General features: G+C 41.2%; 1 protein-coding gene and 1 long non-coding RNA gene across 3 annotated transcripts in view; both read right to left on the reverse strand.

The window, feature by feature from the left end:
* The window catches only part of LOC134287991 (uncharacterized), a 92,120-nt gene that overhangs the window by 5,146 nt on the left and 67,930 nt on the right, over positions 1-19,044 (reverse strand). The gene's annotated exons all lie outside the window — the stretch shown is intronic.
* On the reverse strand, positions 2,178-18,835 carry LOC109417501 (uncharacterized). Its single transcript, XM_062851438.1, has 3 exons — positions 18,510-18,835; positions 18,229-18,447; positions 2,178-3,320 (listed from the first exon to the last, which is right to left on the reverse strand). The coding sequence occupies exons 1-3, from the start codon at positions 18,743-18,745 to the stop codon at positions 2,399-2,401; spliced, it is 1,377 nt and encodes a 458-aa protein (XP_062707422.1). The 5' UTR covers positions 18,746-18,835; the 3' UTR covers positions 2,178-2,398.

Below are 19,044 nucleotides of genomic sequence, written 5' to 3' on the forward strand. Positions count from 1 at the left end.
CCTCCAGGAGTTCCTTGGGAATTTCTCCAGGAGTCGCTCGCGAATTCTCCAGGGGAATACTTCCAGGAGTTCCTTGGGATTTTTTTCAGGAGATTTTCGGGAATTACTCCAGGAGTTCCTTGAGAATTCCTCCAGGATCTCCTTGGGAATTCCTACAGGAGTTCCTAGGGAATTTCTCCAGGGGTTTCTTGGGAATTGCTCCAGGAGTGGCTCGCAAATTCCTCCAGGAGTTCCTGGGGAATACTTCCAGGAGTTCCTTGGGATTTTTTTCAGGAGTTTTTGGGAATTTCTCCAGGAGTTCCTTGAGAATTCCTCCAGGAGTTGCTTGGTAATTCCTCCAGAAGTTCCTTCCAGAAATTCCTTCAGGAGTCGCATGGGAATTCCTGCAGGAGTTCCTTGGGAATTTCTCCAGGAGTCACTCGGGAATTCCTCCAGGAGTTCCTGGGGAATACTTTCAGAAGTTCCTTGAAAATTTTCCAGGAGTTTTTTTGGGAATTCCTCCAGGAGTTCCTTGGTAATTCCATCATTAGTTCCTGAGGAATACTTCCAGGAGTTACTTGGGAAATTCTTCAGGAGTTTCTCGGGAATTCCTACAGGAGCTCCTTGGGAATTCTTCCAGGAGTTCCTCGGGAATCTCTTTAGAAGTTTCTCGGGAATTCTTGCAGGAGTTCCTTAGTAATTTCTTCAGGCGTTCCTTGGGAATTTCTTCAGGAGATTCTCGGAAATTCCTCCAGGAGTTCCTTGGGAATTTCTCCAATAGTTCCTTGGGAATTTCTCCAGGAATCGCTCGGGAATACCTCCAGGAGTTTCTTGAAAATTTCTTCAGGAGTTCCTGGGAAATTTCTCCAGGAGTTCCTTGGGAATTTTTTCAGGAGTTTTTTGGGAATTCCTGCAGGAGTTCCTAGGGAATTTCTCCAGGAGTTTCTTGGGAATTCCTCCGGGAGTCGCTCGGGAATTCCTCCAGGAGTTCCTGGGGAATACTTCCAGGAGTTCCTTGGGATTTTTTTCAGGAGTTTTTGGGAAATACTCCAGGAGTTTCTTGAGAATTCCTCCAGGAGTTGCTTGGTAATTCCTCCAGGAGTTCCTTCCAGAAATTCCTTCCGGAGTCGCATGGGAATTCCTCCAGGAGTTCCTTGGGAATTCTCCAGGAGTCACTCGGGAATTCCTCCAGGAGTTCCTGGGGAATACTTCCAGGAGTTCCTTGAAAAATTTTTTCAGGAGTTTTTTGGGATTCCTCCTGGAACTTTTTAGAATTCCTCCTGGAATTCTTTCCGGGATTCTTTCTGGAATTCATTCGGGGATTCATCCTATTTTTTTTTAGATTCCTTCTTGAATTCTTTCAGGGAATCCTTTTGGAACTACCTCAGGGATTTTTCCTGGAATTACTTCGGAGATTCCTCCAGGAATGCCTTTGGTGATTCCTCTTGAAATTCTTTCAAGAATTCCACCTGGAATCTTCCTGCGATTCCTTCAGGGATTGCTCCTGGTATTCCTTCGGGAATTCCTCTTGGAACTCCTTCGGGAATTGCTCTTGGAATTGTTTAGGGGATTCTTTCTGGAATTTCTTCTGGGATTCAAAATCAGGGATTCCCCAGGAGTTTCTACAGGGACCTCTACTGGAGAGATTCTTTATCAACCTGGGATTCCTGCAGAAGTTTCTCGAGGGATTTATACAGGAGTTCCTGCAGGGATTCCTTCACGAGTTCTTTAAGAAATCCCTGCAGGAATTCCTTCAGGGATTCCCTTTAGAATTCCTTCAGGGATTCCTTTTGGAATTCCTTCAGGGATTCCTCCTGAAAATCCTTCGGGGACTCCTCTTGGAATCTCTTCAGGGATTCCTCCAGGAATTTTTCCTGTAATTCCTTCTTGGATTCCTCTAAAATTCCAACCAGGGATTTCTGGTAAAGATTCTTGATTCATCGGTCACGCCGATTCACGCCACCGCCGCCGAAAGTGGTCGCCGGCGTGACGCCGATGACGCCGCCGTCGCCGGCCAAAAATGGCCCTCACGCCGCCGCCGAGCAAAATTAAGTCGGCGCACAGGTCTAGTTTCGAGCAGCATTGCAAACTTATGCATGGAACCTATAGGTTCCTATGTAACGCCTAGTGTTGGATGGGACGAAATATACAAATATGTAAGAAGTGATCTTATATTCAAGAGTAATTGTATACGCATGTTTTTATATTTATAAATATGTATATGTTTTATTTCAGCATTTATTAGGTTAGTTTTCTATTCTACGCTAGAGTCAAAAACAAGTCGAATTCAATTATAATAATAAATTTCTTCATCTTATGAGAATGTGCTGCAACGCATTTGATTTCCAAGTTCAGACAAAGAGCATTTAGACGCCGATAGCGATCAAAGACGAAAGAAGATGTGAACGGTGGATGTCTGTTAAATTGGATGTTCCATTACGTATTTCGCCAAAACATCTCGGTTTTGGATTGCTGATCTTCCGGCGTTATTGCCTTTTTGAATTGACGAAGCGGGAATACTGCTCAATGGTTCTACGAGGGTGCGCCACTCACCCGGTTCCACTATGTTTCCGGCGTTATCCAAACGGTCTACGAATCCGGCCGGGCAATATTCGGTGGATGAATGACGCTTCACGAAATTATGGAGAATAACGCAGGCCTTGACAATAGTTTCAGCGGAGCTAGGAAACATAATGAGTGTGTTTTTCAATATTCTCCATCGGGCGACAAGGATGCCAAACGCATTCTCTATTGTCCTTCTGGCCCTAGACAACCGATTATTGAATGTTTCTTGTTGCGCTGGCAAGTTCGAGCCCGGGTACGGCCTGAAAAGGTTATTTTTCAGCGGATACGCCGCATCTCCCACAATGAAATGGGGCAGTATTTCACTAGAGTTTGGCAATTGACATGGAGCGGGTAGATTCAGCTGATTATTCAGCAACCGTCGGCCAAACTCCGAACTAGCCAATATCCCACCGTCGCTATTGCCTCCGTAGCCACCGATGTCCACAGCAATAAAATTATAGCTTGCATCGCATACTCCCATCAAGTTGATGGAGTGGAATTGCTTATAATTATAAAACAATGATCCACTATTGGGTGGACACTGTATTGCCACATGTTTCCCGTCAATCGATCCACAACAATTTGGAAAATTCCAAACGTCATTGAATTCTTGACTGTACTTCTTCCAGTCATTTTCGCTGACTTCAGGCATGTATTCTGTTACCAACGTTCGCCACAGTACATCGCACACTTCCTGCACAATCATCCGAACGGTGGACACCCCCATACGGAACAGCCTGGACGTAACATAAACAGAAGATCCGTGTGCTAGGTACCTGTAAATGAAAAAAAAAGGGGGCATGTTATTAAAATGTATAATACAAGAATGAAATACACGTAATATTTACTGTATCACAACTTTGGAAGTGCTCAAAGATCACTAAGTTGAAGATAAGGCATGCCAAGTTACAGTAAAACGTAGAGGGAACGTAGGGCCACAAAGAAGAAGAGGAAGATGTAGCACATATGGATTTTCTTGAGGAACCCGTGTAGGAATTCCTAGAGGATATCTTGTTGGAGTTCTGGTAGAAATTCCTGAAGGAATTTTTGGAGGAATATATGGAAGAATTGCTGTAGGAATTTCTGGAGTAGTTCCTGTAGGATTTTCTTTGAAGAATTTCTGGAGAAATTTTTGAGGCTTGCCTGAAGAATTTCTGGAGGAGTTCTTCGAGAAATTTCTGAACGAATTCCTTTAGGAAAACCTGGAGGAACTTTTAAAACATTTCTTAAGAAATTCCTGGAGAAATTCCTGAATAAAATCCTAAAGGAATCCCTTGAGGAGTTCTTGGAAGAGTACCGGGAAAAATTGCTTTAGGATTTTCTGGAGGAGTCCGTGGAGGAATTACTGAAGGAATTAGTGGAGGAATCCTTAGAGAAAATCTTGGGGAAAATCTGGCAGGATTTTCTGGAGGAAAACCTGGAAAAATTCCTGGAGGAATCCCTGGATTTTTTTTTGGAGGAATTCCTGGAGGTATTTGTGGAGGAATTCCTTAAGGCTTATTTGAAGAAATTTATGGAGGAATTCCTAGAGAAATTACTGAAGGAATTCTCTGAGGAATTTCTGGAGAAATATTTGAGGTCCCTTGGAGGAATTTCTGGAGGATTTTTTTGAGGAATTTCAGAAGAAATACATGAATCGATCTCTGGAGGAATCCATGGAGAAATTCATAGAGGAATCCCTAGAGGAATTTCTCGAGGAATTCTTGGAAGAATTCCAGGAAGTGTTTGGGAGAAATTCCTTTACGATTTTCTGGAGAAATCCATGGAGGAAAGCTTGGAGGAATTCTGGCAGAAATTCCTAGAAGATGTTCTGGAAGAATTCCTTAAATAATTCCTAGAAAAATCCCTGGAGGAATATCTGGTGGTATTTTTGAAAGAATTTATGGAGGAATTCCTGAAGGAATTTGTGAAAGAACTCCTGGAGAAATTCTTTGAGAAATTACTGGGGAAATTTTTGAGGCTTCCAGGAGGAATGTCTGGAGAAACACCTCGAGGAACATCTGAAGGTATTTTTTAAAGGATTTCTAGGGGATTTTTTAAAGGAATTCCTGAAAGAGTTCCGGGAGAAATTCCTTTAGAATTTTCTGGAGGAATCCCTGAAGAAATTCCTGGAGGAATCCATTAAAGAATTCTTGGAGGAATCCTGAAGGAATTCCTGGAAGAGTTCCGTGAAAAAAAAATTCTGGATTTTCTGGAAGAACACATGCAGAGTGGAGGAATCCCTGAAGGAATAACTCGAGGATATTATCGGGCAATCCTGGCGGAAATTCCTCGAGGATTCCTTGTAGAATTCTTGGAGGAATCCCTGTAGGAGTTCCTGGAGGTATTTCTGGCAGCATTCTTGAAGGAATTTTTGGAGGAGTTCATGGCGAAATTCCTTAAGGAATTCCTGTAGGAATTATCGGAGGACTTCCTGGAGGAATGTTTTGAGGCATTTTTGAACAAAAAAAAATCATGGATTAATTCCTGGAAAAACTCCTACAAGAATCCATGGACGAATCCATGTAGGATTTTCTGGAAGAGTTCCGGGAGAAATTCCCTTATTATTTTCTAGAGGAATCCGTGGAGCAATTCCTGGAGAAATCCCTGAAGCAAATCTTGGTGGAATTCTAGCAGAAATTACTAGGGGATTTTCTGGAGGAACTCCTGGAACAATCCCTGGCGGAATTCCTGATGGTATTTCTGGAGGAAATTTTGGAGGAATTTATGGATCCCTGGAAGAATTTCTGAAAATATTCCTGGAGCAATTCATGGAGGAATTCATGAAAGAATCCCTGGAGGAATCTCTGGAGAAATTCCTGGAGGAATTCCTGGAAAAGTTCCGTGAGAAATTTCTTCAGAATTTTCTGGAGGAATTCCTGGAGGAATAACACGAGGATACACTGAGCGAAACAAGAATAGCACCACCGAGTTTTTCGACAATATTTTTGAAACTTCAATATCAGTTGTGCTATTTTCAGTCAGGAATGATAGTATAAAGCGCTTCGTAACTTTTCAGTTCACTACATTCAAATTATTATGCACCATTTATATTTCAGCCGAAAAATTCATGAAAACAGAGCGAAATAGAAATAGCACCACCATGAGACGGAAGCATCCTGTGCAAATTTTGACAGGTGTTTGTTTTGGTTTTGCGTCAGTTGCAGTCAGTTCCTATCGGGTGTGAAGTTGTGGTTCAAATAGAGTCGAAACAAACCTTTGTTTTTCTGTAGTCTAGCAGCAATGGGTCGTGCGCAACATCTTACTTCCGAAGAAAGAGTAAAAATTAAAACTTACCATGATGCAGGCCTCTCTTCTAGAGAAATCGGTCGAAGAATCATGCGATCACATTCCGTAGTCGTGCGGTTCCTGAAAAACCCCGAAAATGGTCGTCGCACAGACAAACGTGGGACGAAAAGCAAGCTCACGGAGAGGGATAAGCGACGGATTTATAGAGAAGCAGTGAATCAGAAAAGAACAGCATCACAAATTCGAGCAGAATTACAATTTCCGGTGACAACAAGACGTGTGCAGACAATCCTGTCGAGCAACGAAAACTTGAAGTGGCACAAAAGGCTCGGCAAGCCCAACTTGACAAAGCAGCATAAGCTGCATCGATTTCATTTCGCTGATAAGTATATTTCCTGGACGGACGAATGGAAAAATGTGATCTTTTCGGACGAAAAAAAGTTCAACCTTGATGGTCCAGATGGTTGGCAATGCTACTGGCACGATCTCCGGAAAGATCCGGATGTTAAAATGAGCCGGAACTTTGGTGGTGGTACTCTGATGGTTTGGGGAGCTTTCTCATTCCGGGGAAAGCTTCCATTGGCGTGGATCTCAACAAAAATGAAGTCGGAGGATTACATTGAAATGCTGGAAATAAGCCTAATTGAGCACGGCGAGGCATTGATGGGCCCACACTTCGTTTTCCAACAGGATAATGCCGCGATTCACAACTCTAAGATGACTAAAGCGTGGTTTTCTGATAAAAACATAGAAGTTCTCGAGTGGCCGTCATGTTCTCCGGATCTGAATCCCATAGAAAACCTTTGGTCTATTCTTGCTCGGCGCGTTTATGAAAACGGGAAACAATTTGACAACGTTAACATGCTGAAACGTCGTATTCGTGAATGCTGGGAGCAGATCGAGCAGACTACGCTGGAAAAGTTGATTTTGTCTATGAAATCACGGCTCATTGAAGTCATTCGAAACAATGGCTCGTACACTCACTACTAAGTTACTAAAACTTTGATTGAATTCGTTTTTTGTTTGAATATAAATAAACGTTGATCAAAAGCTAAAGTGGTGCTATTTTTATTTCGCTAATTTTTTCATGAATTGTTCGACTTAAACGAAAATGGTCCACAATATTTAGAACGTTATTAACAGGAAAGCTGTAAAACAGATTGAAATAACTTCCTACACTGCAAAAAATTGAATTGGTTTGGATATTCTAAAATTGCTGTGGAAAAACATGGTGGTACTATTCTTGTTTCGCTCAGTGTATCTTGGGGGAATTCTGGCAGAAATTCCTAGAGGATTTTATGGAGAAATAACTTGTGGAATTCCAGGAGGAATCCCTGTAGGAGCTTCTGGAGGCATTTCTAGCGGAATTCCTGTAGGAACTTTTGGAGGAGTATGGAAGAATTTCTTGAGGAATTCCTGTAAGAATTACTGGTGGAATTTCTGGAAGAATTTTTTGAGGAATTCATGAAAAAATTCATGGATGAATGCCTGGAACAATTGCTGGAGAAATTCCTGGAGGAATCCCTGAAAGAATTCCTCGAGAAATTCCTGGAAGAGTTCCGGGAGGAATTCCTTTTGGGAGAAATTCCTCTGAAGGAATCCGTGGAGGAAATCTTGGTGGAATTTTAGCTGAAATTCCTAGAGAATTTTCTGGAGGAGTCTTTGGAGGAACTCCTGCAACAATCCCTGGGAGAATTTCTGGAGGTATTTCTGGAAGAATTCTTTGAGGAATTTCTGCAGACATTTTTGAAGCATCCTGGAGTAATGTCTGGAAGAACTCTTCGAGAAATTTCTTAAGGAATTCCTTAAGGAATTTCTGAAGAGATTCCTGGCGGAATCCATGGAGGAATCCCTGGAAGAATTTGTCGAGGAATTCCTGGAGGAACTTCTCAAGGAACTCCTGGAGAGAATTTTCTGGAGGAGTCTTTGGAGGAACTCCTGCAACAATCCCTGGGAGAATTTCTGGAGGTATTTCTGGAAGAATTCTTTGAAAAATTTCTGCAGACATTTTTGAAGCATCCTGGAGTAATGTCTGGAAGAACTCTTCGAGAAATTTGTTAAGGAATTCCTTAAGGAATTTCTGAAGAGATTCCTGGCGGAATCCATGGAGGAATCCCTGGAAGAATTTGTCGAGGAATTCCTGGAGGAACTTCTCAAGGAACTCCTGGAGGAATTCTGGAGGAGTTTCAGCAGAAATTTCTTTAGGATTTTCTGAAGGAATTCGTGGAGGAATAACTGGAGGAAATGTTGGAGGAATTCTGGCAGAAATTCCTAGAGGATTTTCTGGAGGAATACCTTGTGGAATTCCTGGAGTAGTCCCTGTAGGAGTTCCTGAAAGTATTTCGGAATTCCTGAAGGAATTTTTGGAGGAGTTTATGGAGGAATTCCTGTACGAAATACTGGAGGATTTCCTGAAGAAATGCCTGGGGAAATTTCTGGAGAAATCCATGGAGGAGTTCCTGGAGGAACCCCTGGAGGAATTTCTCGAGGAATTAGTGAAGGAATTTCTCGAGGAATTCCTAGAGGAGTTCCGGGAGAAATTTCTTTAGGATTTTCTGAAGGAATCCGTGGAGGAATCTCTGGAAGAAATCTTGGAGGAATTCTGGCAGAAATTCCTAGAGAATTTTCTGGAGGAACACCTGACGGTGGAATTCCTGAAGGTATTTCTGAAGGAATTCCTGAAGCAATTTTTGGAGGAATTCATTGAGGATTTTCTGGAAAAATATTGAAGGTTTCCTAAAGTAATTCCAGGATGTATGTGTGGAGGAACTCCTCGAGGAATTTATGTAGGAATTCCAGGAGGTTTTTTTTAGAAATTTCTGAAAAAAAATCATGGATGAATCCCTGGAGGAATTCCTGAAGAAATCATTGCAAGAATTTCTTCAAAAATTTCCTGGAGGAACTCCCCCTGGAGGAATTTCTGGAGGTATTTCTGGACGAATTTTTGGAGAAATTCATGGAGTAACTCCTGGAGCAATCCGTGGAAGAATTTCTGGAGGAATAACTCGAGGATATTATCGGGCAATCCTGGCGGAAATTCCTCGAGGATTCCTTGTAGAATTCTTGGAGGAATCCCTGTAGGAGTTCCTGGAGGTATTTCTGGCAGCATTCTTGAAGGAATTTTTGGAGGAGTTCATGGCGAAATTCCTTAAGGAATTCCTGTAGGAATTATCGGAGGACTTCCTGGAGGAATGTTTTGAGGCATTTTTGAACAAAAAAAATCATGGATTAATTCCTGGAAAAACTCCTACAAGAATCCATGGACGAATCCATGTAGGATTTTCTGGAAGAGTTCCGGGAGAAATTCCCTTATTATTTTCCAGAGGAATCCGTGGAGCAATTCCTGGAGAAATCCCTGAAGCAAATCTTGGTGGAATTCTAGCAGAAATTACTAGGGGATTTTCTGGAGGAACTCCTGGAACAATCCCTGGCGGAATTCCTGATGGTATTTCTGGAGGAAATTTTGGAGGAATTTATGGATCCCTGGAAGAATTTCTGAAAATATTCCTGGAGCAATTCATGGAGGAATTCATGAAAGAATCCCTGGAGGAATCTCTGGAGAAATTCCTGGAGGAATTCCTGGAAAAGTTCCGTGAGAAATTTCTTCAGAATTTTCTGGAGGAATTCCTGGAGGAATAACACGAGGATATCTTGGGGGAATTCTGGCAGAAATTCCTAGAGGATTTTATGGAGAAATAACTTGTGGAATTCCAGGAGGAATCCCTGTAGGAGCTTCTGGAGGCATTTCTAGCGGAATTCCTGTAGGAACTTTTGGAGGAGTATGGAAGAATTTCTTGAGGAATTCCTGTAAGAATTACTGGTGGAATTTCTGGAAGAATTTTTTGAGGAATTCATGAAAAAATTCATGGATGAATGCCTGGAACAATTGCTGGAGAAATTCCTGGAGGAATCCCTGAAAGAATTCCTCGAGAAATTCCTGGAAGAGTTCCGGGAGGAATTCCTTTTGGGAGAAATTCCTCTGAAGGAATCCGTGGAGGAAATCTTGGTGGAATTTTAGCTGAAATTCCTAGAGAATTTTCTGGAGGAGTCTTTGGAGGAACTCCTGCAACAATCCCTGGGAGAATTTCTGGAGGTATTTCTGGAAGAATTCTTTGAGGAATTTCTGCAGACATTTTTGAAGCATCCTGGAGTAATGTCTGGAAGAACTCTTCGAGAAATTTCTTAAGGAATTCCTTAAGGAATTTCTGAAGAGATTCCTGGCGGAATCCATGGAGGAATCCCTGGAAGAATTTGTCGAGGAATTCCTGGAGGAACTTCTCAAGGAACTCCTGGAGAGAATTTTCTGGAGGAGTCTTTGGAGGAACTCCTGCAACAATCCCTGGGAGAATTTCTGGAGGTATTTCTGGAAGAATTCTTTGAAAAATTTCTGCAGACATTTTTGAAGCATCCTGGAGTAATGTCTGGAAGAACTCTTCGAGAAATTTGTTAAGGAATTCCTTAAGGAATTTCTGAAGAGATTCCTGGCGGAATCCATGGAGGAATCCCTGGAAGAATTTGTCGAGGAATTCCTGGAGGAACTTCTCAAGGAACTCCTGGAGGAATTCTGGAGGAGTTTCAGCAGAAATTTCTTTAGGATTTTCTGAAGGAATTCGTGGAGGAATAACTGGAGGAAATGTTGGAGGAATTCTGGCAGAAATTCCTAGAGGATTTTCTGGAGGAATACCTTGTGGAATTCCTGGAGTAGTCCCTGTAGGAGTTCCTGAAAGTATTTCGGAATTCCTGAAGGAATTTTTGGAGGAGTTTATGGAGGAATTCCTGTACGAAATACTGGAGGATTTCCTGAAGAAATGCCTGGGGAAATTTCTGGAGAAATCCATGGAGGAGTTCCTGGAGGAACCCCTGGAGGAATTTCTCGAGGAATTAGTGAAGGAATTTCTCGAGGAATTCCTAGAGGAGTTCCGGGAGAAATTTCTTTAGGATTTTCTGAAGGAATCCGTGGAGGAATCTCTGGAAGAAATCTTGGAGGAATTCTGGCAGAAATTCCTAGAGAATTTTCTGGAGGAACACCTGACGGTGGAATTCCTGAAGGTATTTCTGAAGGAATTCCTGAAGCAATTTTTGGAGGAATTCATTGAGGATTTTCTGGAAAAATATTGAAGGTTTCCTAAAGTAATTCCAGGATGTATGTGTGGAGGAACTCCTCGAGGAATTTATGTAGGAATTCCAGGAGGTTTTTTTTAGAAATTTCTGAAAAAAAATCATGGATGAATCCCTGGAGGAATTCCTGAAGAAATCATTGCAAGAATTTCTTCAAAAATTTCCTGGAGGAACTCCCCCTGGAGGAATTTCTGGAGGTATTTCTGGACGAATTTTTGGAGAAATTCATGGAGTAACTCCTGGAGCAATCCGTGGAAGAATTTCTGGATGTATTTCTGGAGGAATTCCTGTAGGATTTTTTGGAGAAATTCTGAGAAATTTTGAGGAATTTCCGCAAAAAAATTTGAAGCATCCTGGAGTAATGTCTGGAGGAACTTCTCGAGAAATTTCTTAAGGAATTCCTGGAGGAATTTTTGAGGAATTTTTGAAGAAATTCATGGATGAATCCTTGGAGGAATTGTTGAAGAAATTCCTGGAAGAATCCATGGAAGAGTCCCTGGAGGAATCCCTGGAGGAGTTCTGGGAGAAATTTCTTTGGGAATTTCTCGAGGAATGGATCACTAAAATAACTGAAACGTCCGCTATGGAATGAGCAGATAGCGCCACCGTAGCCTTGTGTGTTTGACATAACTCCACTGCTGTCACAATGTTAATGGCGCCTCTGTTTACATGCGGTGGACGCTAGTTTCTTTGAAAGTTTCTCCATGATTTTTTTAAATGATATCTCCATTAGTTCCTTCTGGAATTCCTCCAGAAGTTTCTCCAGAGATTCCTAAAACAGTTTGTCCAGGGGAACTTCTTTAGCATTTTTTTCAGGGATTACTCCATAATCCTTCAGGAATTCCTTCTGAGATTCTTACAGGAGCTATCAGGATCATTAGTTCCACGAAATATATTTAAATGATTTCTGAACATCCATAAAGATTCTAAGAAATGCCCATTGTTTAAAATACATCAGAAAATAGTCTTAATTATTTTCAGAAATCAGAGGCACCACGAGAAATAATAAAATAAATATTCTGAAAACCGGTAACAATTCTAAGAAATTCACAACTATCTAGGATGTATTCTTGGAATGATAGAAAATATTCTCTATCATTTTCAATACAGAACATTCCCTCTATCATTTTCAATGCAGAAAATTTCCTCTTTAATTTTTAAGAAATCAATAGCTTCACAAAAAATATTCAAATTATTTCTGAAAACCTGGACCTTAAGATCCTCCGAAATTCCTAGAAATCTGGGATGTATGCTTAGAATTATAAAAAAAATCTCTAATGTTTTAAGAAATCAGTAGTTTCACGAAAAAAATTTTTTTTTTTCTGGAACTCCGTAGATTCTCACAAATTTCCAGCCATCTGGGATGCAAAATTTTTGGAAGGGATTTTTGGAGGAGTTTATTGAAGAATTTCTTGAGGAATTACTGGTGAAAGAATTCATCGAGAAATTCCTGGAAGAATTCCGGGAGAAATTCCTTTTTTTTCGTGGAGGAAATCTTGGTGGAATTCTAGTTGAAATTCCTAGAGGAGTCTTTGGAGGAACTCCTGGAGCAATCTCTGGAAGAATTTCTGGAGGTATTTCTGGAGGAATTCTTTGAGGAATTTCTGCAGAAATTTTTCAAGCATCCTGGTGTAATGTCTGGAGGAACTTTTCGAGGAATTTATTAAAGAATCCATGGAGGAGTCCCTGAAGAAATCTCTGGAAGAATTTGTCGAGGAATTCCTGGAGGCATTTTTGGAAGAGTTCCAGGAGAAATTTCTTTAGGATTTTCTGAAGGAATTCGTGGAGGAATCCCAGGAGGCAAGGGCGTAGCCAGCTTTTTGGTCAGGGGGGGGGCAAGCACGCGTAGCAAATTTATACGTACTAGCTTTTGTAATTAAACGCAACACGATGAAATTTAATATAATAACATTATATTTAAAAGCATTATTTAACTCTTCAGCAGTGATGCTGTTGTATTTTGTACAATACGTTGAATAAAGCTCGCCTGTTGAATTCCTAGAGGAATTCCTGGAGAAATCCCTGGAGTATTTCTGGAAAAATTCTATGAAAAATCGCAGTAGGAATTTCTGGAGGATTTCCTGGAGTGATTCCTGGAGGAATTAGTGTAGAAATTCCTGGGATAATTCCTGAAGAAAGTTTTGGAGGAATTCCAGGATGAAATCCTGGAGGAATGTCTGGAGGAATCCCTATAGGAATGTAAAGAGAAATCCCGTGAGGAAGGGATTCCTGTAGGAAGCCCTGATGGAATTTTGAAGGAATTCTAGGAGAATTCATGGAGGAACACCTGGAAAATTCCTGAGGGAATTCTCGTCGAAATTCCTGGGTGAATTCCTAGAAGAAAGTTTGGAGGAAGTCCTGAAGGAATTCATAGAGCAATTTCTGGAGGAATGCCTAGAGGAATCCCGGGCCAAATCCCAAGGGGAATCCTTAGAGCAATCCCTGGAGGAATCCCTGGAGAAAAGAAAACCTGGAAAAATATCTGGAGAAAACCCTGGAAAAAATCCTGGAGAAATTTGTGAAAGAATTACTGAAGGAATCCCTGGAGTATTTCTAGAAAGATTCCTGGAGGAATCGCTGTAGGAACTTCTGGAGGATTGAAATGATTCCTGGAGGAATTCGCGTAGAAATGCCTGGGGTAATTCCTGGAGGAATTCTTGGAGAAATTCCTGGAGAAGTCCCAGGGTGAAATCCTTGAGGAATGTCTGGAGGAATTCCTGGAAGGACGCCTAGGGAAATTCCTGGAAGAATCCCTGGAGGACTGCCTAGAGAAACCTCTTGAGGAAGGGATTCCTAGAGGAAACCCTGATGAAATTCCTGGAGGGATTTATGGATGCCTGAATAAATTCTGAGAAGTATTCCAGTGGAGGATTTCCCTTGGAACCCTTGGAGGATTTCCTGGAGAAATTGCTGTAGAATTGCTGAAGGAATTCCTGGAAAAATTCGTGTAGGAATTCCAGGGGTAATTCCTGAAGGAATCCTTTGAGGAGTCCCTTGAGAAATTCCTGGATGCGATCTTGGAGGAATGCCTGGAGGAAAGTCTAGAGGAATATCTGGAGGAATCTCTATGGAAATCCCTGGAAGAATTCCTGCACAAACTCCTGAAGGAATGCCTGGAGGAATTCCTGCAAGAATCCCTAGAGCAATCCCTAGAAGATTCCCTAGAGGAATGCTTGATGGAACCCCTTGAGGAATACCTGGATGAATGCCTGCAGCAGCCCCTTAAGCAATGCCTGGATGAATTCATGAAGACATGCCTGTAGGAATTCCTGGAGGAATTCCTGCATAAATTCGCAGAGGAATCCCTGGAGGAACTCTTGGAGGAATCCCTGGAGGAATCCCTAGAGAATCCCCTGTAGTAAACCCTGAGTAAACCCTGAGGAAACCCCAGCAATCACGGAAGCAATCCCAAGAGGAATTAATAAGGAAATTCCTGGAGGAGTGTCTGAAAGAATTCCAGGAGGAATTCCTGAAGGAATTCCAGGAAGAGCTCCTGGAGAAATCCTTGAAAGAATTTTTAAAATAACAAATTTAATTTAACGAATTCCTGGAAGAATTTCTGTAGGAATCCCTGGAAAAAGTCTGAAGGAATCCATGTTTGCAGTAATTTCTGGAATTGTTGAAAGAATCCTTAGATGGACTCCTAAAAGATTTTTGGTACAACATGTTTAAGGAATTCTTGGATTATTTTTGTAATTATCTCTGGTGAAGTTTTCTGAAAGAATTCCTGAAAAAATTCTATAGAAATTCTTCGAATAATTCCAGATGTAATTATTGGAGCAATCTCTAGCGGAATTCTTGAAGGAATATATGGAGAAGTCCCAGAAGATATCTCTGAAGGAATATATGCAGAAATACCTAAAAGGATCTCTGGGAATCCTTGGAGAAATTCCTGAAGAAATCATCGAGAAAGCACTGGAAAAATCACTGGAGGAGCCTCTATAGATACCCCAGGAAAAATGCCCGGAGGAATGTCTGGTGAAATCCCTCCTAGAGGAATTTGTGAAGGAATCTCTGGAGGAATCCGTGCTGGAGTCACTGAAGGATGCTATGGGAAAATTCCTGGAGGAATTCGTCGATACATCCTTGCAGAAGTATCAGTGAAAATTTCTGTAGGAATCGTGGGAGGAATTCCTGAAACATTTCTTGGAACAAGCAACAAGCAACAATCAAATGGAACAAGGAAACAATCAATATCGGAATCCCCCAAGACGTCCATGGAGGAATTCACGAAGGAGAAATTCCTGGAGAAGTCCTTTGAGGAATCCCTGTAGGTATCACTAGAGAAGTTCCTGACACAATATCTGGATGAACTTCTGAAGGTGTCCCTGGAGGAATTTATAAATAAATCTCAGGTTTTTTGCTATTTTGTTTGAAGTGTATACTAGTGAAAATTCGTGAATTCTGAGCTACTACACTCTATAGCAGCATATGGTTATAGAAAGTCCGTCTATTTGCCTACCGGAACCGGTTCCGGTACATTCGAAAAATTTGGCATGTTGTGTTTTGCACTCAATGAAAAAAAAAATCAACATTTAACTAAACTTGATATTTGGTGAAATTCTATGATAAGATTGAAGTGGAGCTCTTAGAGAAATACTTGGCGAAATTTCTTGTGATTTTCTAGAAAAAAAAAAACAGTTTGATGATTACGGATAAAATCCTAAATTATTAGAATAGTTTATTTCTTGAGAGATTTTTTATGGAACTCTGATAATTTTGAGTTGGTTCGAAATATAAGAAAAAAATATGGTAGCTGGTCAGGGGGCCTCCCTGCCCCCTCTGGCTACGCCCATGCCAGGAGGAATAACTGGAGAAAATGTTGGAGGAATTCTGGCAGAAATTCCTAGAGGATTTTCTGGAGGAATACCTTGTGGAATTCCTGGAGATTCCCTGTAGCAGTTCCTGGAGGTATTTCTGGCGGAATTCCTGAAGAAATTTTTGGAAGAGTTTATGGAGGAATTCCTTGAGGAATTTCATAAGGGTCGAGAAAATGACTTCATATTGCATAATGCAGGTAGAGAAACCCTTTATAGGAAGGATATCTTATAAAAATGCAGTGGCGTACGTGGGACCGCGCATAACTTGCGAACGGAACAACCGTTTCGGGTCGTCTTTGTTTTGTTCTGTTAGTTTTCACTGGAAGAATACATGTAGGAAACTCTGAAGGAATTTGTGGAAGAATCCCTGGAGGAATTCCTGTAGGAATCTTATAGGAATTCCTGAAGGAATCTCAGGGGAATTCGTAGAGGAACTCTTGGAGGGATTCCTGGATGAATCCATGGAGAAAATCCTGCAAAAACCGCTGGCGAAATTCCAGCAGAAATCCCAGGAAGAATCCTTGGAGGAGTTTCTGGAGGAATCCCTAAAAGGATTCCTGGTGAAATCGGTGAAGAAATTTCTATTGGATTTCCTGAAGGAATCCCGGGAGAATAACTGGAGGAATACTTGGGAGTGTCTCTGAAGGATTCCTTGGAGAATTCCCTGGAGGAATTCTTGGAGGATTTGCCAAAAGAATCCCTGGAGGAATTCCTAAAAGAATCTCTGGAGGAATCCTCAGCGGAAATCCGTGGAGCAATTTATATACGAATTCCTGGAGAATCTTTGGGGGATTTGCCGAAGAAATTCAGGTAGGAAACACTGTAAAATTCCTGGAGGAGCCGTAAAATAAAAAGCTGGACGAATTCCTGGGATAAACCTTAGACGGTTTGCTGGAGGAATCCTTGAAGACATTTCTGAAAAAATCCCTGGATGATTTCCTTGGATAAATTTTTGGAGGCATCCTTGGAGTAATTCCTGATGGTCCTAGAGGATTTCCTCTGTCAACGTATGTGTTAGCAAGGATTCAAATAACCGAACATGTAAAAGCGAGGGTAATCAGGGTGATGGGTTCAATTCCCGCTAAGTCCAAAAACTTTCCGGAAAGGACATCATGATAATCAGCACATGAGTACTTTGACCATATAAAGTAGCACATGAGTATTGGCAAATTAAATTTTGATCACACGACTAAACTAGTCGGCTCTATCTTTATGGTTTTTCATACTAACTATAATAATGATCAGGAAAAGCACTATTGATAAAACCTGGGATAAAACTAATTACCCTCATCCATCGGAAGGTGAAATGGAGAAACCAGCTTCGAGGACATTTTGACATGCAATGAAAACATGCCATGCGACGGCTCATTCTTCATGCTTTCTCATAAAGATTATTTGGGCATAGACTAGTCGAGCCTGTTACAGGTTACACAGGCATGTCACGAAATGGCCATAATTAAGCCCCGGTCAGATTATTAAATCTCATATCTCATTTGAGCATAAAATAATGAATATCGGATTAAAACTGGATTTTTGAGAGCGTGAACCGAAATGCCAAATTTGTAACTTTTTGTTGATTCAAAACGAAGGATATACCACAGACAAACACACGTAACACTCTGATAATTCCCATCGTATTTCGATTTAACCACAGACAAACAGACGTAACACTTCGAACATTTTTCGATTCAAATCATAGTCACGGAAACATATTCGCCCAATGCTAAAATGACTAAGTTTGGCCGACCATCAACTAGGTGGCGGTAGTGAGCAAACGTCAAACTCGAATAAAAACGATGTGAGCGCCACAGGTGGGTAGTTGGCCAACTATCAAATTTTGAAAAAGATCGTTAAATCGAAATACGATGGGAATTATCAGAGTGTTACGTCTGTTTGTCTGTGATTTAACGATCTTTTTCAAAATTTGATAGTTGGCCAACTACCCACCTATGGCGCTCACATTGTTTTTATTCGAGTTTGACGTTTGCTCACTACCGCCACCTAGTTGATGGTCGGTAAAATGTTCGAAGTGTTACGTCTGTTTGTCTGTGGATATACCAACAAAAACCGTTTCGGTGCAACCAATTTGGAAATCTTTACAATTAAACCGATTTCCGTTCATGCTTTGAACCAGGATTTCATTCTAGATTGTATGTCAAACTAAGATATGCCTACGAATTTCACTTTTATGATTTGGGCTTAATTATCAAACTATTGATAGTTTTTAATCGTTGAAAAAATCGCCCTCTGCGTTATTATTTTCGCCGGGTTGACTTTCGTTCCCCAGGAGGCGATTTTACCCACTTTGGGAATCACTGCTTTAAAAGAATCACTGAAGGAAGAAGTGGATTAACTACCACCCTGGTAACGCCCTTTAGAATCAAGCGCATTCAACAATCGATTTGTTAAAATTTAGTAGGCAATATCACTGCAAAAAGTATATATCCAAGGCAAACAATGAATGAAACTGTTTTAATATTATGCTAAAAGAAATCAGTAAATGGAAAATAACACTTACATAAGGGTCATGAAAAGTCTGCACTCCGGTGAAATTGGCTTCCGGAACGAAAACTTTTGTAGCCGGCCACCCACTTTTTCTAAAAGCAAGTCGAAGCATTGTGGGCTCATCCTGACTGATTTAAGGAAGTATTCCGGATCTCTATTCCTCAGCAGATGATAATCGGTTTCGAAAAAACCTTTGCCATCCCGATCCTCGTTCGCAGGCCGGATCCACCACCTACAATATAAGTCGATTACTGTAGAAAAATTAGAAAATGTATTACAAAAAAAACAAATTACCTGCGAGGCGTTCTGCGCGGATGTTCACGTGTATAATTGATTGCCTTTCGCAATTCGTTGGCAATCGAAAGAAGCAGCACGATTTCGGATAAACTTTGCACGTATTCCATTTTTCCGTCCGATGTAAATACTCCGTCCCAACAGGTCCAAATGGAACCTTCGTAAACAAAACATTTGACAACAATGACAAAGATGACGCAACGAACGCAACGCAACGCAACAACGCAACGCAACATTGTGGGCACCCTCTGCGTTAACGTATCCGTCAGCGTTTATAGTACAATGACGGATCCGTTAACGCTGAAGTCGAAGTCGAAGTCGACGCAGCATTGTGGCTCCCCCTTTACTGCGCTAACCGGAGCAAATGGTGCAGTGGACCTTGTGTATCCCCGAGACAATCAGCTGCCCTTCTTCAGTCTCAAACTTTAGGCTAAATAAGGGCGGGATTATGAAGATGTTGTTGATTAGTTTAAGTTTTAAACCTATTTGATTTTGAATTATGCGATTTATACTATGTATTCTGTGTATCCTCGCC

This window comes from Aedes albopictus, chromosome 2 (genome assembly GCF_035046485.1).
Source record: "Aedes albopictus strain Foshan chromosome 2, AalbF5, whole genome shotgun sequence".
NCBI classification, from domain to species: Eukaryota; Metazoa; Arthropoda; class Insecta; order Diptera; family Culicidae; genus Aedes; species Aedes albopictus.